Genomic DNA, 22,897 nt, shown 5'->3' on the forward strand with positions numbered 1-22,897 from the left:
TCCGCCCTCTGCCCGCCCCAGCCCCTGCCCTGGTCCCGTCCTCTGCTGCTGGCCTTGGGGTCGCGCCCCGCGGACTGGGCTGCGCGTGGGGGTCCTGGCGGCCTGGGCCGTCCCGCGCCTACGGGGATGGGCGAGGTCCTTCTCGGGGCTTCTCTGACCCATTATCCAGTCACCTGAGGGTGCTGTTTCCCCGTGGCCGCCCCGGGTTTCTGTGCAGCCGAGGCCTCCGCGGCCGAGTGATCCCGAGAAACCCCGGGGTCCAGGGAGGCGCGGGATCTGCTCCCCGGTCCCAAACGCACCCGCTGTGCCTTAGGAGGGACGGCCTCCACCCACGGCGCTGGCGCCCAGGGGCCACTCCTCGGACTACAGGACTTGCTCGTCGCCCTGCGCCCTGTTTAGTTCTCATTACCAGCAGCCTGGACTAGGGCCGGGATCCTTCTGGCCTCCTTCCACAGCCCGCTGCACGTCTCACCCACTTCCCCAAGGTGCTGTCCTTGTTTGGCTGGGACCCTCAGCCTCCGTGGTTTAGAATCGTCAGAAACCCCGGTTCATCAGGTCACTATTGATTCTGGTTTGCATAATCCTTTCTAAACTGTGTGACTGTTCCCTGTCAAATTTGTTTGCTTTTGAAATGGAGTCTCTGTCACCCAGGCTGCAGTGCAATGGCATGATCTTGGCTCACTACAGCCTTTACCTCCTAAGTTCAAGCGATCCTCCTGTCTCAGCCTCCCAAGTAGCTAGCTAGGACTACACACACCACCAAGACCAACTAATTTTTGTATTTTTAATAGAGATCAGGTTTCACCATGTTGGCCATGCTAGTCTCAAACTCCTGACCTCAGGTGATTACAGGTGTGAGCCACCGCGCCCAGCCAAGCAGAGGTTTTTAAAGGCAAAATGAAGTCCGGGCACGGTGGCTCACGCCTGTAATCCCAACACTTTGGGAGGCTGAGGCAGGCAGATCACTTGAGGTCAGGAGTTCAAGACCAGCTTGGCCAACATGGTTAAACCCCATCTCTACTAAAAACTCAAAAAAATAGCCAGGCGTGGTGGACACCTGTAATTCCAGCTATTCAGGAGGCTGAGGCAGGAGAATCTCTTGAACCTGAGAGGCTGAGGTTGCAGTGAGCCAAGATTGCACCACTGCACTCCAGCCTGGGCAACAAGAGTGAAACTGTCTCAAAAAACAACTAAAAAAATTCTGCTTTCTGGCTGGGTGTGATGGCTCATGCCTATCATCCCAGTACTTTGGGAGGCCGAGATGGGAGGATAACTTGAGCCCAAGAGTTGGAGGCCAGCCTGCGCAACATAGCGCTGGCTGAGCTGCAAATGGCTGTGTAGAGCCTCCTCCACACCTCACCCCGGTCTGGACCGGACCACAGGGCCCTTACCAAAGGGACCTTTCCCAGGTCCCGAGTCTGACCCACACCCAGAAGCAGCGCTTGGTGGAGTCTGCCCTGAAGATGCACGTCCAACAATATGCAAACACCCAAAAGGTTATAGGCTGTGCATTGTGTCACAAGGGAGCACTGTGCAGCCGTGACAGATGAGTGACCATGTGGGGTGGTTCCCACGACCCGCTGCTGAGCACGAAGCAGGTGCAGATGTGTGTCTGCAGCGTGTGCCCTTCAGGTAAGAGAGATGGGGAGAGAAGCAGTTACTCGGGTGCTCTGGAGGAAGGAAGGATAAACCAGGACCTAAAGAGAGTGGTTGCCTGTAGGGGTGGATGGGAGTGGGGCAGAAAGAAGGGAACAGGAATGGAGTAGCAGGGATGGGACGGGGCAACATATTTCTAATGAGACTTTCTGTGAAGCGCCCCATTCTTAGAATCACAGTGATGTTTCACAGCCCCCCAAAATAAACAATGAAGATCAACCAGGTTGTGGGAGAAATTCCAAATGGATATAAACGGTAACAAGCGAACTTCACTGTTCAAAAGGAATAACCACCACCCTGAATCCAGGGTGAAGGAAAGAAACGAGTAACTGTGGGCCAGGAACGGTGGCTTACGCCTGTAATTCCAGGACTTTGGGAGGCTGAGGCAGGATCACCAGCCTGGCCATCATGGCGAAACCCTATCTCTACTAAAAATACAAAAATTAGCTGGGCGTGGTGGTGCACATACCTGTAGTCCCAGCTACCGGGGAGGCTGAGGCAGGAGGCCTGAACCCAGGATGTGGAGGTTGCAGTGAGCTGAATCACACGCAAGCCTGGGCCACAGAGCGAGACTATCTAAAAAGAAAAAAAAAGTAACTTCGGAAAACAGGATTTTGATGGATACCGTAAGTTTAAAGACAAAAAGAACTGGACAGAATACTGGAGATCAAGCTTGTCCAACTCGAGGCTTGTGGGCTGCATGCGGCCCAGGACAGCTTTGAATGCGGCTCAACACAAATTTGTAAACTTCCGTAAGACATTATGAGATTTTTTTGCGATTTTTTTAGCTCATCAGTCATCATTAATGTTAGTGTATTTTATGTGTGGTACAACACAGTTGTTTCAGTGTGGCCCAGGGAAGCCAAAAGATCGGACACCCCTGCTGTAGATCGTGAATGTTTTTCACACAGGGGTCCAGGCTAGCAGTTCTGAAATGTATGTGCACACGAGGATTGACCACACAGGTAAATCTAATCTACAGTGGACAGTGAGAGCCAGAGGGAGGCCAAGGAAAGACCTTGGTGTTGGGTTGGCTCCAAGGTGTCTGTGTAAACCCATGGTTTTTACCATGTGTATATGCAGGTAGATACAGGAATACATGCAGAAGTCTGCCTGCTTGGGCTATTATGTGCACATCTTTGCTAGGTCTTTAAGCTCAAAGGGCTTAGAAACGATGATATCCCAGCCACAGTGAGCTCACCTTGCACTCAGATCTTCGTTTTCTAGCACTATTCTCCAACGTATGAAACTGGCAATCCTTGGAGAACTGGTTTATTCCAGGACTGGGGCAGACAAAATCCTAGCTAAGCCTGGAGTACTTTGTAGATGCAGAAAATGAGGATGTGCTTGAAAAAGATGGGGAATTGTTGAAAGAACCCAGGGGCCAGCCTGAGGGAGATCCCAGTGGCCAAACCTGGAATGAGTCAATGACCATAGCATTGGTTTATAATAGCATAAAATAAATGTCCCCAAAGCCATACTGATATCAACAGATAACTGGATACGGCCAGGCGCAGTGGCTCATGTCTGTAATCCCAGCACTTTGGGAGGCCGAGGTGGGCCACTGCACTCCAGCCTGGGCGACAAGAGCAAAACTCCGTCTTGAAAAAAAAAAAAATTCTTAGTAGAAGCAGGAGACTTCCGGTCATGGGCCCACCTGGACTCCTCAGCCACGATGGCTGCATTCCCAGTGTCGCCCACACCCCTGCCTCCCTGGCCGCCTCCAGCAGGGCTCTGGGTCAAGTGAGAAGGGAGGTCCACTTGTGCGAGGAAGGTCTGTCTTTCTGTCTACAGGCCTGGAGATGGACCTGGGAGAGCATGACCTCGCCACAACATCACCATCCTGATCAGAGGCGAGAGGGGACAAGGTCATAGGTGTGGAGGTGGGCAGGTGGTGTGGAGTGGAGCCTACAGAGGGGATGGGGGTGTGTCCTGGAGTGCACAGGGTGAAGGACCCCCGCCACTACCCCACCACCTTTGGGTGCTTAACCAGAAAGGTGGAACAGAACACCAAAGGGTATGTGTGCACATATGCACACACACACATACACACACACACTGCTGGAGCCCAAGACAGGCATGGACTGGTTGACCCTGGGAGGTAGGGTATAGAGGATCAGAGAGTGCCCTACATGGGAAAGATGGGGACCAACCATTCCCAAGCACCAAAGATGGACTTGCAAAATCCCAAAGAAATACTAGAGCGCGGCCCCTGAGTAGGGCTGCTGAAGTATTTGCTTCCTCCTCGGTCAACCCCAGCCCTGAGGCACGGCGTCCTGCCTACCCGGTCTAAGCGCGGCACTGGGAAGTTGGGAAGTATGATTGTGGGGCACAGGGCAAAGCCTGAGGGGTGATGGAAACGCTCCCCGTCTTGCCTGGGGTGACGGTTACATGGTGTGCACGTTTGACAGTACTCACCCAACAGCATCTTGAGGGCTCTCCGTTTTGCTGTATGTAAACTACATCCCCCCTCCCCACCCCTGCAAACACAAATTCAGGAAGGCAGGAAAATCGGCAGGAGTCCTTCCCAGTCTCACTTGCCCCTGGATGTCCCATGCGGCCCTCCCGCTATGACCTGACCATTTTCCCTCTCTGCTGGTTCATGCACAAACACAGCCAGGCCAAGTGACTCCATACTTTAAAAAGTGTCCCCACACCATCATCTTCCTGTCCCAGGACCCAAGCCAGGCTCCCAGGCTGCCCTTTGCTGTCGCCTTAGTCCCCTCCACGCTGTGACTGTCCCTCAGTTCGTCCTGGCCTCAGTGGCCATGACACCTCTGAGGGGTGAATGCTGCGGAATGTGTCTCCACGTTTGGCCTGACGTCATGTCATCAGGCTACACGTTTTGGCGGGAAGTGCATGCAGTGGCGCTGTGTCCTTCCCAGGGCACCACACCAGGGGTCCACATGTCCAAGTGTCTCATGACTGGCAATGTTGACCTTGAGCACAAGGTTAAGGAGGTATCTGCCAGGTTTTCTTTTTCTTTTTTTTTGAGATGGAGTTTTGCTCCATCTCCAAGCTGGAGTGCAGTGGCGCCATCTCGGCTCACTGAAACCTCTGCCTCCCAGGTTTCAGTGATTCTCCTGCTCCAGCCTCCTGAGTAGCTGGGGTTACAGGCGTGTGCCACCACGCCTGGCTAATTTTTCTATTTTTAATAGAGATGGGGTTTCACCATGTTGGCCAGGCTGGTCTCAAACTCCTGACCTCAGGAGATCCACCCGCCTTGGCCTCCCGAAGTGCTGGGATTACAGGTGTGAGCCACTGCGCCCGGCCCATATGTTTTTTAACTAAATTGTTTATACAGTCAGGGGCCCTGAAAAAAAAATTGCCCAGGGTCCTGCACACCCAAAGGCACCCCTTGTTCCCATTTCTATCACTGCAGATGCACTTGCCTCTTCTAGAACGTCACAGAAATGAGGTCCTGTGGCATGCGGTCTTCGTGTCTGGTTTTTTTGCTCAGCGTGATGCTTCTGAGACTTCTCCACATTATTGGTGTTTCCATACCTGCTTCTTTTTTTTTTTTTTTTTTTGAGACGGAGTCCCGCTCTGTTGCCAGGCTGGAATGCGGTGGTGCAATCTCGGCTCACTGCAATCTCTGCCTCCTGAGTTCAAGGGAGTCTCCTGCCTCAGCCTCCCAAGTAGCTGGGGCTACAGGCACATGCCACCATGCCAAGCTAATTTTTGTATTTTTAGAAGAGACGGTGTTTCATCACGTTGGCCAGGATGGCCTCGATCTCTTGACCTCGTGATCCGCCCGCCTTGGCCTCCCAAAGTGCTGGGATTATAGGCGTGAGCCACCGCACCCGGCCACATCTGCTTCTTTTTTTTTTTTTTTTTGAGACAGGGTCTTGCTCTGTCACCCAGGCTAGAGTGCAGTGGCGTGATCTTGGCTCACTGCAACCTCTGCCTCCTGGATTCAAGCAATTCTTCTGCCTCAGCCTCCCGAGTAGCTGGGATTACAGGCACCCGCCACTGCGCCCAGCTAATTTTTGTATTTTTAGTAGAGACTCCAGAGAACTTGAAGTTCTAATTCCAGAGCACTGATCCATTCATTTTGTGGCCAAACTCCCTCCTTGGAGCATGGGTCAGATGTGACACATGCAAGCAACTCCCAGCAGCACCACAGCCTGACACGGGGAGGCAGCACCCTCGATAAGGCAACATGTACTCACAGCGACACCGATGACTCTCTGCCCTTAGAACATGCTGAGCGATTCTGCAACCAAATTCAGAAATAGGCAAAGCCAACGTCAGGTGTCAGAAGTCAGGGTCATCCTTACAGGGAAATTGCAGGGGGCGGGGGTTGAATACAAGAACAATTGAGGGGAGGGGTCTGCAAAGCTGCTGCGGGTGCTGTTTCCTGATGTGGCCAGGACGATGAAAAGCAAGTTGTGGTCTATTCGCACAGAGGAATGTGTATGCGCTTAGGATTCGCGCTCCCTAACTGGCTAGCCAGTCTCCCCAGTAACAGGTAAATGCACATTTTCAGGTCAAAAAATAAAGGCAGAAAAAGCTGGCAGCAGGGTTGATTGGCACGAGCCGCTTGTTCTAGAACTAGAAGCTAAGCGCACTTTGTCCTGATGCTGTGCTGGATACTGTCCCTGCAGGTCCTGAGGGACCCGCTGAGGCATCCAGAGCAAATCACGCGGCCACAGCCCCAGCGAGGGTGGCAGAGGCATCAGATACTGAGTAGTCCTGCAGTTGGAGAGGGCTGGCAGCCGGCACGTGTAAGTGTGGGGAAAAGGCATGGCAAATTTCAAAGCAGACACAGAATGACACGCGGTCCTGGAAGAAGCACTCTCCTCTGTTTCAGACTGCTATGCAATCGAACTAAAAACGATGCACCCAACCCTGGCCCGCTCCCCACCCTGCACATTCACTAGACGGTCAGAGGAAGGCAGGGCAAGGACAGGTGCCTCTGATGCAGTCTGGTGGCTGCGTTTCCGTGGTGTCTCTCCACTATTCACTCGACTCTAGATGTCCTTGCCCTCAGTACACGTTGATGGCTAAAAGCAGCCTAGGGCCGGGCACGGTGGCTCATGCCTGTAATCCCAGCACTTTGGGAGGCCAAAGTGGGTGGATCACTTGAGGTCGGGTTCAAGACCAGCCTGGCCAATATGGTGAAACCCCCATCTCTACTAAAAATACAAAATTTGGCCGGGCGTGGTGGCACATGCCTGTAATCCCAACTACTCAGGAGGCTGAGGCAGGAGAATCACTTGAAGCTGGGGGGAAAAAAAAAAGCAGCTTAGAAGAATTGCAGTCCGGGCCCGGTGGCTCACACCTGTAATCCCAAAACTTTGGGAGGCTAAGGCAGGTGGATTGCTTGAGGTCAGGAGTTCAAGACTAGCCTGACCAACATGGTAAAACCCTGTCTCTACTAAAAAAAATACAATAATTAGCTGGGCATGGTGGCGGGCGCCTGTAATCCCAGATACTTGGGAGGCTGAGACAGGAGAACCGCTCCAACCCGGGAGGCAGGGGTTGCAGTGAGCCATGCCACTTAACTGCAGCCTAGGCAGTAAAGCAAGACACAGTCTCAAAAAAAAAAAAAAAAAAAAATGCACAAAGGAAACAGAACAAATTAGCAAGGATGTGGCACAACCACTTCAGAAAACCAGCAGTTTTGGGCCAGGCACAGTGGCTCACACCTGTAATCCCATCACTTTGGGAGGTTGAGGTGAGAGGATCATTTGAGTTGGAGGCTATAGTGAGCCATGATTGTGCCACTGCACTGCAGCCTGAGCAACAGAACAAGACTGTCTCAACAAAAAGAAAAAGACAAAATCAGCAGTTTTTCATAAAGTCATAAATGCACCGATGGCCAGGCAATCCTATTCCTAGGTGTTTACCCAAAACGGATAAAAGCAATGTCCCTGAAAAGATTCACACAAAAATGTTCACAGCAGTTCCATTCTCAATAGCTCCAGACTGGAAACAAACCAAATGTCCATGAAAAATCAAACTGCAGCACATTCATCCAAAGAAATATACACAGCATTAAAAAGAAGCAGGAGGGCCGGGCGCGGTGGCCCACGCCTGTAATCCCAGCACTTTGGGAGGCTGAGGTGGGTGGATCACCTGATGTCAGGAGTTCAAGACCAGCCTGGCCAACATGGTGAAACCCCCTCTCTACTAAAAATACAAAAATTAGCCAGGTGTGGTGGCGCATGCCTGTAATCCCAGCTACTCGGGATGCTGAGGCAGGAGAATTGCCTGAACCTGGGAGGCAGAGGTTGCGGTGAGTGGAGATCATGCCATTGCACTCCAGCCTGGGCAACAAGAGCGTAACTCCCACTCCAAAAAAACCTAACCAAAAAAAAAAAAAAAAAACCAACTTCAAGTTAAAATGTTTGGAACTCCTGTTTAGTTTCTAAGTATTACTTCACGTTGGAAACACTGGGCTTGCCTCTCTGGCAGGCACAGCCCACACCTTACCCACCAGTGCCCTGGTTCTCATCAGGGGACCACAGCAGGGGGCAGTATCAGTCATGAGAGGTGGCTCTTTTTGTTCTGAAAATGGTTTCCCCTTTAAGATTTTCAGGTTTTGGGGAGAGCGATTCTGAGAACTCTGAAGGCCATTTCCATGGAAATGAGAAGAAAAATAATATTTCCCTAGGACCAAGTACCTGGTGGCCACCGTGGGAAGTGTTTTCACGGCCGCTTCACTGAAGTTTCACTGCCACCTAGGGAAGCTGCTATCACTGTCACACTATGAGTGAAGCGCCTGGCGCTCCACGACTGCCTGTGGTCACACACAGGAAAGTGCTGGGGCCGGGGTGGAACTGCCTCCAAAGTCAACCCCCTACTCCGGGCACGGTGGCTGATGCCTGTAATACCAGAACTTTAGGAGGCCGAGATGGGTGGATCACCTGAGGTGAGGAGTTCAAGACCAACCTGGCCAACGTGGTGAAACCTCGTCTCTACTAAAAATACAGAAATTAGCCAGGTGTGGTAGCGGGTGCTTGTAATCCCAGGTACTCAGGAGGCAGAGGTGGGAGAATCGCTTGAACCCGGGAGGGGGAGGTTGCAGTGAGCTGAGATCGCACCGCTGCACTCTAGCCTGGATGATAGAGTGAGACTCTGTCTCAAAAAACAAAACAAACTGGCCAGGCGCGGTGGCTCATGCCTGTAATCCCAGCCCTTTGGGAGACCGAGGCGGGTAGATCACCTGAGGTCAGGAGTTCAAGACCAGCCTAACCAACAAGGAGAAACACTGCCTCTACTGAAAAATACAAAAATTAGCCAGACGTGGTGGCAGGTGCCTGTAGTCCCAGCTACTTGGGAGGCTGAGACAGGAGAATTGCTGGAACCCAGGAGGCGGAGGTTGCCGTGAGCCAGGATTGCATCACCGCACTCCAGCCTGGGCGACAGAGCAAGACTCTGTCTCAAAACAAAAATAAAAACAAAAAACAGTCAAACCTTCCAAGGGAGTAGGCTGTTGTCTCCTAGAGAGAAGACATGGCTTTCTTTGTCCTTGGATCCCTGAACCTTGTGCAGTCCCCCCCACACAAGAGGTGCTTAATATTATATGTGGAAGGAATGAATGAATGTATGTCAAATGAATGAATGAGCACACTTTGGATGACTTGTAGGCCCGTCACATGGGTTTGGCTGCAGAGGGTGGCTGAAGCCAGTCTTTATGACTGCATTTGTTATAACCTTCCTGTACTGTGGTGAGGGGTTAGCATTCATTCACTCGCTGATTCACTCGTAAGAATATCACAAAGGGTTTGTTTTTTTCCTCAACCAATTGAGTTGCCACCATGATAACCCACCACCACATATGTTAGTGTGAACTACCTACAAACAGGGATGTTTTCCTACGTAACCACATCTAGACATAGAAATCAGGAAATCAGCACTGATGTATCACGATGATCTGATCCACAGGCCCTGTTCGAGTTTCCTCAATGGCCCCAGTGACGTCCTTTACAGCACAAGAGTCCCTTCCAGGATCCCTTGTTGCATTTAGTGGTCATGTCTCTTCCTTCTCCGAGCTGTTCCTTGGAACGGCTTTTCCATCTTTCCTTGACTTTCAGGACTTTGCCCTTGGATGATCACAGGCCAGGTGCCTTGTGGAGCCCCCCCGCCCCTCACTGCGGGTTGGGCTGACGATTCCCCACGATGAGGTTCAGGTGATGCCTCTTGGGCAGGAAGATGGTGAAAGCGACGCGGAGCTCTCACTGCATCCTGCCAGGGCACACAACTTTAATGTGGCCCACTGGTGGTGATGTTAACCTTGACCATCAGATTAACATGGCATCTGCACTAAAGGAATCAGATTATCTGACTTCAAATTATACTACAGAGCTATAGTAACCAACACAGTAAGATACTGGCATAAAAACTGACACATAGACCAATGGAACGGAACAGAGAACCCAGAAACAAATCTATACGTCTATAGTGAACTCCCTTTTGACAAAGGTGCCAAGAACATACGTTGGAGAAAGGATAATCTCTTCAATAAATGGGGCTGGGAAAATTGGATATTCATATTCAGAAGAATGAAAGTAGACCCTTATCTCTCGCCATATACAAACATCAAATCAAAATGGATTGAAGACTTAAATCTGGCCAGGCAACATGGTGAAACCCCTTCCCTACGAAAAATACAAAAATTAGCCAGGCATGGTGTCATGTGCCTGTAGTCCCAGCTACTTGGAAGGCTGAGGTGGGAGAATGGCCTGAGCCTGGGAGGTGGAGGTTGCAGTGAGCTGTGATTGTGCCACTGCACTCCAGCCTGGGTAACAGAGCCAGACCCTGTCTCAAAAAAAAATGAAATATATATATTTTTTAAACAAGACTTAAATCTAAAACCTCACACTATGAAACTACTACAAGAAAACATTGGGGGCTAGGGGCGGTGGCTCACTCCTGTAATCCTAGCATTTTGGGAGGCCGAGGCAGGTGGATCACTTGAGGTCAGGAATTCGAGACCAGCCTGGCCAACATGGTGAAACCCCATCTCTACAAAAAAATACAAAAAAAAAAAAAAAAAAAAAAAATTGCCAGGCATGGTGGCACATGTCTGTAATCCCAGCTACTCTGGAGGCTGAGGCGCAAGAATCCCTTGAGCCCAGGAGGTGGGGGACGCAGTGAGCCAAGATCACACCACTGCACTCCATCCTGGGTGACAGAGTGAGACTCTGTCTCAAAGAAAAAGAAAAGAAAGCATTGGGGAAACTCCAGAACATTGGTCAGGGCAAAAATTTCTTGAGTAATACCCTGCAAGAACAGACAACCAAAGCAAAAATGGACAAATGGGATCACATCGAGTTAAAAAGCTCCACTGCAAAGGAAACAATCAAAAATAAAAAGAAATCCCACGGAATGAGAGAAAAGATTTGCAAACTAACCATCTGACAGGGATTAATAACCGGAATATATAAGGAGCTCAGATAACTCTATAGGAAACAATCTAATAATCCGATTTAAAAATGGGCAAAAGATTTGAATAGACATTTCTCAAAGGAAGGCTTGCAAATGGCAAACAGGCATACGAAAAGGTACTCAGCATCCTTGATCATCAGAGAATGCAAATCAAAACTACAATGAGATCAAATCACTCAAGTTAAAATAGTTTTTATCCAAAAGTCAGGCAATAACAAATGCTGGCGAGGAGGTGGAGAAAAGTGAGCCCTCATAGACTGCTGGTAGGAAGGTAAATTAGTATAACCACTATGGAGAACAGTTTGGAGGTTCCTCAGAAAACTAAAAATAGAACTACCAGCAATCAAACTGCTGGGTATATGACCCAAAGAAAGGAAATCAGTCTATCCAAGTGTTAGCTGCTCTCCCATGTCAGTTGCAGCACTATTCACACTAGCCAAGATTTGGAAGCAACCAAAGTATCCATCAACAGAGGAATGGATAAAGAAAATGTACATATACACAATGGAGTACTATTCAGCTATTAAAAAGAATGAGATCCTGTAATTTGCAACAATATAGATGGAACTAGAGGTCATTATGTTAAAGAAAATAAATCAGGCACAGAAACACAAATATCACATGTGCTCACTTATTTGTGGGATCTAAAAATCAAAATAATTGAATTCACGGACAAAGAGCGTAGAAGGATGGTTACCAGAGGCTGGGAAGGGTAGTGGGAGGGTAGGGGAGGTAGGGATGGTTAATGGGGGGAAAAAAAGGACAAAATGAATAAGACCTAGTATTTGATAGCACAACAGGGTGACTGTAGTCAATAATAATTGTACTCTATATATCTATATATACATATATATATTATTATTTTGCGACGGAGTTTTGCTCTTGTTGCCCAGACTGGAGTGCAATGGTGTGATCTTAGCTCACTGCAACCTCCGCCTCCTGGGTTCAAGCGATTCTTCTGCCTCAGCCTCCTGAGTAGCTGGGATTACAGGCACGCACCACCACGCCCAGCTAATTTTGTATTTTTAGTAGAGACAGGGTTCGCCATGTTGGTCAAGCTGCTCTTGAACTCCCAACCTCAGGTGATCCACCCGCCTCAGCCTCCCAAAATTCTGGGATTACAGGCATGAGCCACAGTGCTCAGCCTAATTGTACATTTCAAAATAACTAAAAGAGTATAACTGGATTGTTTGTAACACAACAGATAAATGCTTGAGGAGATAGAAATTCAATATTCCTTGATGAGATTATTATGCATTGGATGCCTGTACCGAAATATCTCATGTACCCCACAAATATATATACCTACTATGTACCCACAAGAATTAAAAATTAAAAAAAAGAAAAACACAGGAGCCAAGGCCAAGTGTGGTGGCTCACACCTGTAATCCCAGCACCGTGGTTACTATAGCTCTGTAGTATAATTTGAAGTCAGATAATCTGATACCTCTAGTTTTGTTCTCTTTTGCTCAGGATAGCTTTGGCTATTCTGAGTCTTTGCTGGTTTGATATAAATTTTAGGATTTTTAAAATATTTCTGTGAATAATGTCGTTGGTATTTTGATAGAGATTGCATTGAATCTATAGATTGCTTTGAGTAAGTATGGACATTTTAACAATATTGATTCTTTCAATCCATGAACGTGGAATTTCGTTTTTGAGACAGAGCCTTGCTCTGTCACCCAGCCTGGAGTGCAGTGGCGCGATCTTGGCTTACTGCAACCTCTGTCTCCTGGGTTCAAGTGATTCTCCTGCCTCAGCTTCCCGAGTAGCTGGGATGACAGGTGCCTGCCACCATGCCCAGCTAATTTTTACATTTTTAGTAGAGACAGGGTTTCACCATGTTGGCCAGGCTGGTCTCGAACTCCTGGCCTCAGGCGATCTGCCCGCCTTGGCCTCCCAGACTGCTGAGATTACAGGTGTGAGACACCATGCTGGGTTGAACATGGACTTTCTTTCCATTTTTTAATGTCCTCTTCAATTTCTTGCATCGATGTTTTATAATTTTCATTGTAGAGATATTTTACTTTTTGATTAGTTTGTGGGTGTTTTATTTGTAGCTATCGTAATTGGATTACTTGATTTCTTTTTCAGATTGTTTACTGTTGGCATATAAAAATGCTACTGATTTTTGTATGTTGATTTTGTATCCTGCAACTTTACTGAATTTATCAGTTCTAGTGTTTTTTTTGGTGGTGTCTTTAGGTTCTTCCAGATATAAGATCATATCATCTGTAAACAAGAATAATTTGACTTCTTCCTTTCCAGTTTGGATGCCCTTTATTCCTTTCTCTTGTCTGATTGCTTTAGCTAGGACTTCCAGTACTATGTTGAATAACAGTGGTGAAATTAGGCATCCTCGTCATGTTCCAGATTTTAGAGGAAACGTTTTCACTTTTTCCTCATTTAGTATGATACTAGGTGTAGGTCTGTCGTATATGGCTTTTATTACGTTGAGATGTGTTCTTTCTATACCCAGTTGTTTGAGAGTTTTTATCATGAAGCAAAGTTGAATTTTCTCAAATGATTTTTCAGCATCAGTTGAAACGATCTTATGATTTTTGTCTTTCATTCTGTTGATACGATGTAGCACAGTGATGATTGATTTGCGTATGTCGAACCATCCTTGCATCTTTGCGATAAATCCCATTTGGTCATAATGAATGATCTTTTTAATGTATTGCTGAATTCGGTTTGCTAGTATTGTGTTGAGGATTTTTACATCAATATTCATCAGAGATATTGACCTGTAGTTTTCTTATCTTGATGTGTCTGTCTAGTTTCAGTATCAGGATAATACTGGCCTTGTAGAGTGAGTTTGGAAGTATTCTCTCCTCCTTTATTTTTTGGAATAGTTTGAGTAGGATTGGTATTAGTTTTTTAAATGTTTGGTAGAATTTAGCAGTGAGGCCATGGGGTCTTGGGCTTTTCTTTGCTGGGAGACTTTTTATTAGAGCTTCAGTCTTGTTACCTGTTATTGGTCTGTTCAGGTTTTGGATTTCTTCATGCTTCAATCTTGGCAAGTTATATGTGTCTAGGAATTTATTCATTTCTTCTAGATTTTCCAATTTATTGTCATATAGTGCTCACTGTAGCCACCAATGATCCTTTGAATTTCTGCAATATTGGTTGTAATAACCCACTTTTTCATCTATAATTTTATTTATCTGTATCTTCTTTATTTTTTAGTCTGGCTAAAGTTTGTCAATTTTGTTTATCTTTCCAAAAAACCAGCTTTTTATTTTATTGATCTTTTGTATTGTTTTCTTCATTTTACTTCATTTGTTTCTTCTTTGAGTTTTCTTTTCTTCTACTAATTTTGGGTTAGGTTTGCTCTTGCCTTTCTATTTCTTTAAGATGCATTGTTACGTTGTTTAACTGAACTAACTACCTTCCTTCCTCCCTCCCTCCCTTCTTCTTTCTCTCTCTTTCTTTCTCTTTCTTCTTTCTCTCTTTTTTTTTTTTTTTTCAGAGTCTTGCATTGTCGCCTGGGCTGGAGTGCAATGGTGTAATCTCGGCCCACTGCAACCTCTGCCTCCCGGGTTCAAGTGATTCTCCTGCCTCAGCCTCCCGAGTAGCTGGGATTACAGGCTCCCACCATCATGCCTAATTTTTGTGTATTTTTAGTAGAGATGGGGTTTCACTGTTGGCCAGGCTGGTCTTGAACTAACTCCTGATCTCATGATCCACCCGCCTTGGCCTCCCAAAGTGCTGGGATTAAACTGCACCTAGCATCTTTTTTTTTTTTTTTTAATGTAGACCCTATGGCTATAAACTTCCCTATTAGTACTTCTTTGCTTTATCCCATATTGTGTTTCTGTCATCACTTGTTTCAAGAAAATTTTCAGTTTTCTTCTTAATTTCATCATTGACCCACTGGTCACTGAGGAGCATATTGTTTTTGTTTTTTTTTTAATTTTTTTTTTTTGAGATGGAGTCTTGCTCTGTCATCCAGTCTGGAGTGCAGTAGCACAATCTTGGCTCACTGCAACCTCCGCCTCCTGGGTTCAAGCAGTTCTAGCATATGGTTTAATCTCCATGTATTTGTATAGTTTTCAAAATTCCCCTTTGTACTGATTTCTGGTTTTATTCCATTGTGGGCAGTGAAGATGCTTGATATTATTTCAGTTTTTTGAATGTTTTAAGACTTGTTTTGTGACCTAACATATTATTTCTCCTTGAGAACTATCCATGTGCTGAGGAGAAGAATGTATATGCTGCAGCTGTTTGATGAAATGTTCTATAAATATCTATTAGGTCCATTTGGTCTATAGCAGAGATTATGTCTGATTATTTTTGTTGATTTTCTGTCTGAAAGATCTGTTCAATACTGAAAGTGGGGTGTTGAAGTCTCCAGTTATTGTTGTATTGGGGTCTCTCTCTTTAGCTCTAATTATATTTTCTTTATGTATCTGGGTGCTCCAGTGGTGGGTGCATATGTATTGATAATTGTTATATCCTCTTGCTGAATTGACCCCTTTATTATTTATATAATAGCATTCTTTGCCTCTTCTTTAGTTTTTCTCTTCGAATCTGTTCTGTCTTACAGAACTGTAGCTATCCTGCTGTCTTTTAGTTTCCATATTCATAGAGTATCTTTTTCCATCTGTTTATTTTCACTCTATGTGTGTCTTTATAGATGAAGTGTGTTTCTTGTAGGCAACAGATAATTGGGGCTTTTTTTGGTTTTTGTTTGTTTGTTTTTAAATCCTTTCAGCCACTCTGTGTCTTTTCTGGAGAGTTTAGTATCACTGATAAGTAAGGACTTACTCTTGCAGTTTTGTAATTTGTTTTCTGGTTGTTTTGTAGTCTTCCTTCTTTCCTTCCTGTCTTCTTTTCAGTGAAGGTGATTTTCTGTGGTGGTATGATTTCATTTCTTGCTTTTTATTATTTCTTATTCATTGCATTTTTTTAAATTTGAGGTTAACATGAGGCTTGCAAATACTGTCTTATAATGCATTATCTTAAACTGATGACAAAATTGATTGCATAAACAAGCAAAAAGAAAACTAACGAAAACTCCACACTTTAACTTCATCGCTCTGCTTTTCAACCCTTTGTTGTTTCTATCTATACCTTATTGTACTGTCTGTCTTAAAAAGTTGTTGTAGTTATTATTTTTGATTGGTTCATCTTTTAGTCTTTCTACTTAAAAGTAGTTTACACACCGTAATTACAGTGTTATAATATTCTGTGTTTTTCTATGTACTTACTATTACCAGTGACTTTCATACCTTCAGAAGTTTTCTTCTCATTAACGTCCTTTTCTGATTGAAGAAACTTTCTTTAGCGTTTCCTGTAGCACAAGTCTGGTGAGGAGTGTTCTATACCCTTCTTGTACTTGAATATTGATCTCTTTCTCTAGGTTTGGAAAGTTCTTTGTTGTTATCTTTTTGAATAAACTTCTACCCCTGTTTCTTTGTCTACCTCCTCTTAGATTCACCCCTTTGAGGCTATTTTCTAGTTTTTATAGGCATGCTTCATTATTTAATAATGCCCCTAGGCATTTAATAATGTGTTAAACATTATGTGTTAAATATGGTACATTCATTTTATGGGCTACTATACAGCATTTAAAAGAATGTGAAATCCCTCAGTTTTTGTTTGTCTGGGAAAGTATTTAAGGATATTTTCTCACCAGATGTACTATTCTAGGGTAAAAGTTTTTGTTTTTTTTTTTTCTTCAGCCCTTTAAATACATCATGCCACTCTCTCCTGGCCTGTAAGGTTTCCACTGAGAAGTCTGCTGCCAGTCATATTGTAGCTCTATTGTTAGTCGTTTCTTTTCTCTTGCTAAGGATCCTTTCTTTGTCCTATGGGAGCTTGATTATTAAATGCCTTGAGGTACTCTTCTTTGGGTTAGATCTGCTTGGTGTTCTGTAACCTTCTTGTACTTCAATATTAATGTCTTTGTCTAGGTTTAGAAAGTTCTCATTATCATCTCTTTGAATAAGCTTCTACCCCATCTCTTTTTCTACCTCCTCTTTAAGGCAATAACTCTCAGATTTGCCCCTTAGAGGCTATTTTTTAGGTCTTGTCGGCATGTTTCATTATTTTTATTCTTTTTTCATCTCTCCTGACTGTGTGTTTTCAAATAGCCTATCTTCAAGCTCACTGATCTTTTCTTCTGTTTGATCAATTCTGCTATGAAGAGACTCTAGTATGTTCTTCATTATGTCAATTGCATGTATCAATTTCAGAATTTCTGCTTGACTCTCTTGAATTATTTCAATCTATTGGTTAAATTTATCTGATAGAATTCTGAATTCTGTCTCTGTGTTATCTTGAATTTCTGTGAGTTTCCTCAAAATAGCTCTTTTGAATTCTCTGTCTGAAAGATCTCATATCTCTGTTTCTCCAGGATTGGTCCCTGCTGCCTTATTTAGTTCATTTGATGAGGTCATGTTGTCCTGAATGGTTGTGATGTTTGTGGATGTTCATTGGTGTCTGGGCATTGAAGAGTTAGGTATTTATTTTAGTCTTTACAGTCTGGGCTTATTTGTACCCATCCTTCTTGGGGAGGCTTTCTAGGTATTTGAAGGGACTTAGGTGTTTTGATCTAAGCTGTATCTGCACTGGGTGGGGTGGGGGGCACCTGAAGCCCAGTAACAGTATGGTTGTTGCAGACTCATAGAGGTATTGCCTTCGTGGTCTTAGATAAGATCCAGAAGAATTCTCTGGCTTCCCAGGCAGAGATTTTGTTTTCTTCCCTTACTTTCTCCCAAACAAATGGAGTCTCTCTCTCTGTGCTGAGCTGTCTGGAGCTGAGGGTAGGGTGACACAAGCACCCTCGTGGCTACCAACACTGGGACTGTGCTGGGTTAGACCTGTAGCCAGCACAGCACTGAATCTCACCCAAGGCCTGCCGTAATTACTACCTTGCTACTGCCTGTGTTTACTGAAGGCCATAGGGCGCTACAATCAGCAAGTGGTGAAGCTGGCCAGGCTTATATTCTTCCTTTCAGGGCAGTGAGTTCCCCCAGGCCCCAAGTAGGTCCAAGGATACCATCTGGAAGCCAGAAACTGGAGTCAAAAAACCTTAGAAATCTAGCTGGTGTTCTATTCTATTGTAGTTAAACTGGCACTCAAACCACAAAACAAATTTCTTCCCACTCTTTCCTCCCACTTCCATAAGCAGAGGAGCCTCTCCCATGGCTACTACCATTACAAGCCCATGGAGAGTATTACCTGATTACCATCAGTGTTCACTTAGGGCCCAGGGGCTCTTCAGCTTGTGGTAAATGCTGCCAGGCCTGGGACCCTCCGTTCAGGGCAGTGGGCACCCCCTTGCCCAAGGCAGGTCCAGAATTGCCTTGCGTCAGGGACCTTGCATCAGGGAACCCAAAAGACAAGGCCTTGCGTCAGGGACCCCAAGAGCCCACTTGGTGCCCTACCCCATTGTGGCCAAGATAGAACCTGAAACCAGCACATCTCAGTCTCACTCAAGGCCCATGGTGTACTACCTGGTATCATTACTAGTTATTCAGGGTCCAAGGGCCCTTTTGTCAGTAGGTGATGAATCCTGCCAAGACTGAGTCCTTCCCTTCAAGGCAGTAGGTTTCTGTCTGGCCCAGGTGTGTCTGCAAGTATCATCCAGGATCTAGGGCTTGGAATGGGGGCCTCACAACTCTGCTCAGTGCCCTGTCCTACTGTGGCTGAGCTGGTATGCAAGATGCAAGACAACGTCCTCTTTATTTTTCCCTCTTGTCTCCTCAAGCAGAAGGAAGGAGTTGCTTTCGTTGCCATGAGCTGTGCTGCCTGGGGTTGGAGGAGGGATGGTGCAAGCACTCCCTTAGCCGCCCAAGCTGGTGTCTAACTAGGTCACATGCCCCCAAGTCCACTGGGTCTGAGCCTAGCACAGCACTAGGTCTTGCCAAGGAGTTGCAGTCCTTGTGGCCTAGACTGCCTTTAAAGTTTATTTAGGCCCCCAGAGAACTTTAGCCTGTGGTGGCAAAGCTTGCCCAAAGTCAAGTTCCAGTCACTGGGATGGGCAATTTCTCTCTGGCTAGGTCTAGTCTAAGTGCTCCCTTCATGGGTGGGCGCTGGCTGAGTTCAGCCCAGTTTTGCTTTCTGTTGTGACAAAGCAGCAGCACTGAGTTCAATGCAAAGCCCCACAATCACTGCACCTTCCCTCCCACAAGCACACAGATGATTGCTCTGCGCCATGCAACAGCTGCCAGCGGGCAGCAGAGGGATGGTGTCAGCAATTAAAGAGTGCCTTTCCTACCCTCTTTGGTGCCTCTTTCAGTAATATGAAGTTAAAACTGTGATTGCTCACCTGATTTTTTTTTTTTTTTTTTTTTTTGAGACGGAGTCTCACTCTGTCACCCAGGCCAGAGTGCTGTGGCGTGATCTTGGCTCTCTGTAACCTCTACTTTCCGGGTTCAAATGATTCTCCTGCCTCAGCCTCCCAAATAGCTGGGATTACAGGCGCCCGCCACCATGTCCGGCTAGTTTTTATATTTTTAGTAGAGATGGGGTTTCACCATGTTGGCCAGGCTGGTGTTGAATTCCTGATGTCAGGTGATCCACCCACCTCAGCCTCCCAAAGTGCTGGGATTATAGGCATGAACCACCATGCCCAGCATGATTTTTAGTTCTTATGCAGGTGCTTTTTTGTGTAGATCATTGTTAAATTTGGGAGGACAATTGGTGGAGGGTTCCATTTGGCCATCTTGTCCCACCTCTTTTTCCCTGTGTTGTTTTTTGACATGTCCCATCATTCTTTGAGCACGACCTTCTTTCTATAAAAAAAGATTTCAGGCTTATTTTGTACCTTTCCTGCCCAAGCTGTACACTCAGCCACTTCTCCAGGGAGCCCTGATTTCATATATTGGAGAATGGTATTTAGAAACCAAGATCTGGGCTCTAGGTGAGTTCATTACTGTTGAGGTCTTAGGCCTTCTCAGTGGACAGAGCAAGGAAACAAGCATATTAATACACACATTTCTATGCAGATCTATTTCTACATTTACTCATATATATTGAAGACCATGAGTGCACACCAGTTCCTCCAACCCAACCCCATGGAGCCAATTCTCATTTTCTCCCTTTCCAGATTTGTGACTCCCTTTTCCAACAGTGAGAAACCTGGTTCCCATTATCATCAATGTATTTACTGTTGTATCAATCCCCAGTGTCTAACCAATCTCCAGTGGATGGCCCCACCTCCTAACATGGATGTCCTGACCACTCTTCTTGGGCCCTGGTACCCTGTGGGCCACTGCTGTCCCCATAAGTAAACTCTCCTCATCCCTTTTGGGATCTGGAACTCTGCACCAGGACACTGCTGGGGCCAGATCCCGTGGATGCCTCCTCATTGCACTGGGGCTTCTGGAGGCAAGAAGTCTGAGATCAAGGTGCTGGCCTGGTCAGGTTCCCAGTAAGGGCTCCTTTCCTGGCTTGTGGGCAGCTACCTTCATGCTATGTTCTCACATAGACTTTCTTCTTCTCTCCTAGAGGGATAGCAGTCCTATCAGATGAGGGTCCCACCCTTATGACCTCATGGAACCTTCCTTATTTACCTCCTAAAAGCCCTATCTCCAAATGTAGTCACATAGAGATTCAATATTTGAATGTTGGGGGATACAACTTGGTCCATAGTATACAGCTGGGCCCTGCCACCGTGCCATCCTATGCTGGTCTGCCCTCCTGGCCCCTCCACCACCTGGACTCCGACACCTACTCCAGGCCTGTGATGCTGCCCCTCCTCCTGCTGCTGCCCTTCACACCACTGGGGTTCCACCATCACCTTGCTCAGTCTAATAGATTTTAGACTAAATTATTAAGGAAGGGAGAGAAGGAGAGAGTGAGGAAGGAGAAGAGGAATGGAAGAAGTTGAAAATTTATTAACTTTTTGAATTTAGGTTTTACATATTTTAAAACATTTATTTAGTGGCTCGTAGGTTCAAAGTTTGTTTGCCTTTCCTAAAAAATTCTTCCTTTTACTACTAAGCCAGGACCCTCCTTATCCCTAATAAAGCTATTTGTCTCAAAGACACTTTTGTGTGATATCAAAATTGTGACAACAGCTTTCTTTTGATTTCGTATTTTCTTGGTATATTTTCCCCAACTCTTTTCTTAGTCCTCATTTTTTCATTATATTTTAGGTATGTCTCTTGTAAACAGCAGATGGCTGGATTTTTTTCTTTTAAGAAGTCTGTCTTTTAGCTGACTAGATTATGTATTTATACGAAATAGAATTCTAGTATATTTTGACTCAGTTTTCCCAACTTATTTTATATTTTCTTTTTACTGCATCCACTTTTTAACTGGCATCAACCCCCTTCTTTTGGGTTGGTTGTGTTTTACCCGCCTCCTCCTCTTTTCCTCACTCCACTGGTTTGCAAGTTATACATTTGATTTCTTTTCTTTCAGTGCCATGCTCTGATAAAATAAAGGACATTTATTACAGAAAAAAACCCCATAGTGCAACAACTACCTCTTCCTGGTGATGAGTAAGCACTCAGTGACATGGAGCCTGGATTTGCTCTTAGGTAAGCAGGGATAGAGACCCTCTGGAAGGGCTGTGGTGATGCAGCAGTGGGGTGGCTAGGCTCAGCATTGAGGAGCCCTCATAACTCATGCTCATTCCCTGCACACAGTGAGGACTATGGAAGCGTTTCTTCTGCTTCTCCTAAAGTGGGCCCTGGAAACTGAGCTGTGGCTGATGGATTGGCCTGTTGGGGGTATCCAGGGACTGCGTGGGAGATGTGGACCAACAGACTTGATGATTGTTTCTCAAGCACAATCTTCCTGGGGAAAAGAGAATAAAGAGCTCAGACAGTGAGATCCCAGTAAAATGAAGATGGGAATTTATTGTTGAGGAAAAAAACCTGCTATGTTTGTCCTTTCCAAAACCCATGTAGAAATCGATCCCCAATGTAGAGATTAAATTTAAGAAGTGATTGGGGCCAGGGGCAGTGTCTCACACCTGCAATCCCGGCACTTTTGGAGGCCAAGGCCAGTGGGTCACCTGAGGTCAGGAGTTTGAGACCAGCCTGGCCAATGTGGTGAAACTCCATCTCTACTAAAAATACAAAAATTAGCTGGGCATGGTGGCAGGTGCCTGTAATCCCAGCTACTCAGGAGGCTGAGGCAGAATTGCTTGAACCCAGGAGGAGGAGGTTGTAGTAAGCCGAGATTGCACCACTGCACTCCCGCCTGGGCGACAGAGCAAGACTCCATCTCAAAAAAAAAAAAAAAAAAGTGGTTGTGTTCTGAGGGCTCTGCTCTCATGAATGCATTAGTCCATTAATGGGTTAATGGGTAAATGAGTAACGGGTTATCATGGTGGTGGCATTAGTGGCTTTATAAGAGGAGAGAGACCTGGGCTAGCACGCTCAGCCCCTCACGTGATACCCTGTGCTGCAGAGAGTCCCCACCAGCAGGAAGGCCTTCATCAGATGTGGTGCCTTAACCTTAGATTTCTCAGCCTCCGTAATGGAAGAAATAAATTCCCTTTCTTTACAAATGACCCAGCTTCAGGAATTCTGTTATAAGCAACAGAAAATGGACAAAGACAATAGCATTATTTAGTGAGATAAATTCACAGCAGTGTGTAGTAAAATGAATGTTTCTCCTTGGTGATGGAATCCTAATTTTAGAAAATTGTGTTCCTAAGTATGAGGGGAAATATTGTGCCTTATCCTCCTTCCTGTCATGCAGTCATAATGGCTGGTGCATCAGCAACCACTTGGGCCCATAAGGTACTTCACAAAGGATGGCAAAGCAGGAAAATGGTTACTTAGTAAGCAGGTATAGAAACTTCTTGTGTGCCAGGACTTGCTCTTAGTGTTTTAAAAATATTAACCCATTTTGTCCTCATAGCAACCACATGAGGTAA

The 22,897-nt window shown here is 45.9% G+C and overlaps 2 protein-coding genes across 2 annotated transcripts in view; one reads left to right on the forward strand and one right to left on the reverse strand.

Annotated features, from left to right (window-relative positions):
- Positions 1-4,921, forward strand: part of CBS (cystathionine beta-synthase) — a 225,327-nt gene extending 220,406 nt beyond the window's left edge. Inside the window, exon 18 of the transcript XR_009209821.1 lies at positions 4,908-4,921. The gene's annotated coding sequence lies outside the window, so the exon portion shown is untranslated. The remainder of the gene's footprint in view (positions 1-4,907) is intronic.
- Positions 1,517-22,897, reverse strand: part of PDE9A (phosphodiesterase 9A) — a 178,394-nt gene continuing 157,013 nt past the window's right edge. The window contains exon 19 of the mRNA XM_058427844.1: positions 1,517-1,626. Within this exon, the coding sequence (XP_058283827.1) occupies positions 1,517-1,626 (110 nt within the window). The remainder of the gene's footprint in view (positions 1,627-22,897) is intronic.

This window comes from Hylobates moloch, unplaced genomic scaffold (genome assembly GCF_009828535.3).
Source record: "Hylobates moloch isolate HMO894 unplaced genomic scaffold, HMol_V3 SCAFFOLD_14, whole genome shotgun sequence".
Taxonomy (NCBI): Eukaryota; Metazoa; Chordata; class Mammalia; order Primates; family Hylobatidae; genus Hylobates; species Hylobates moloch.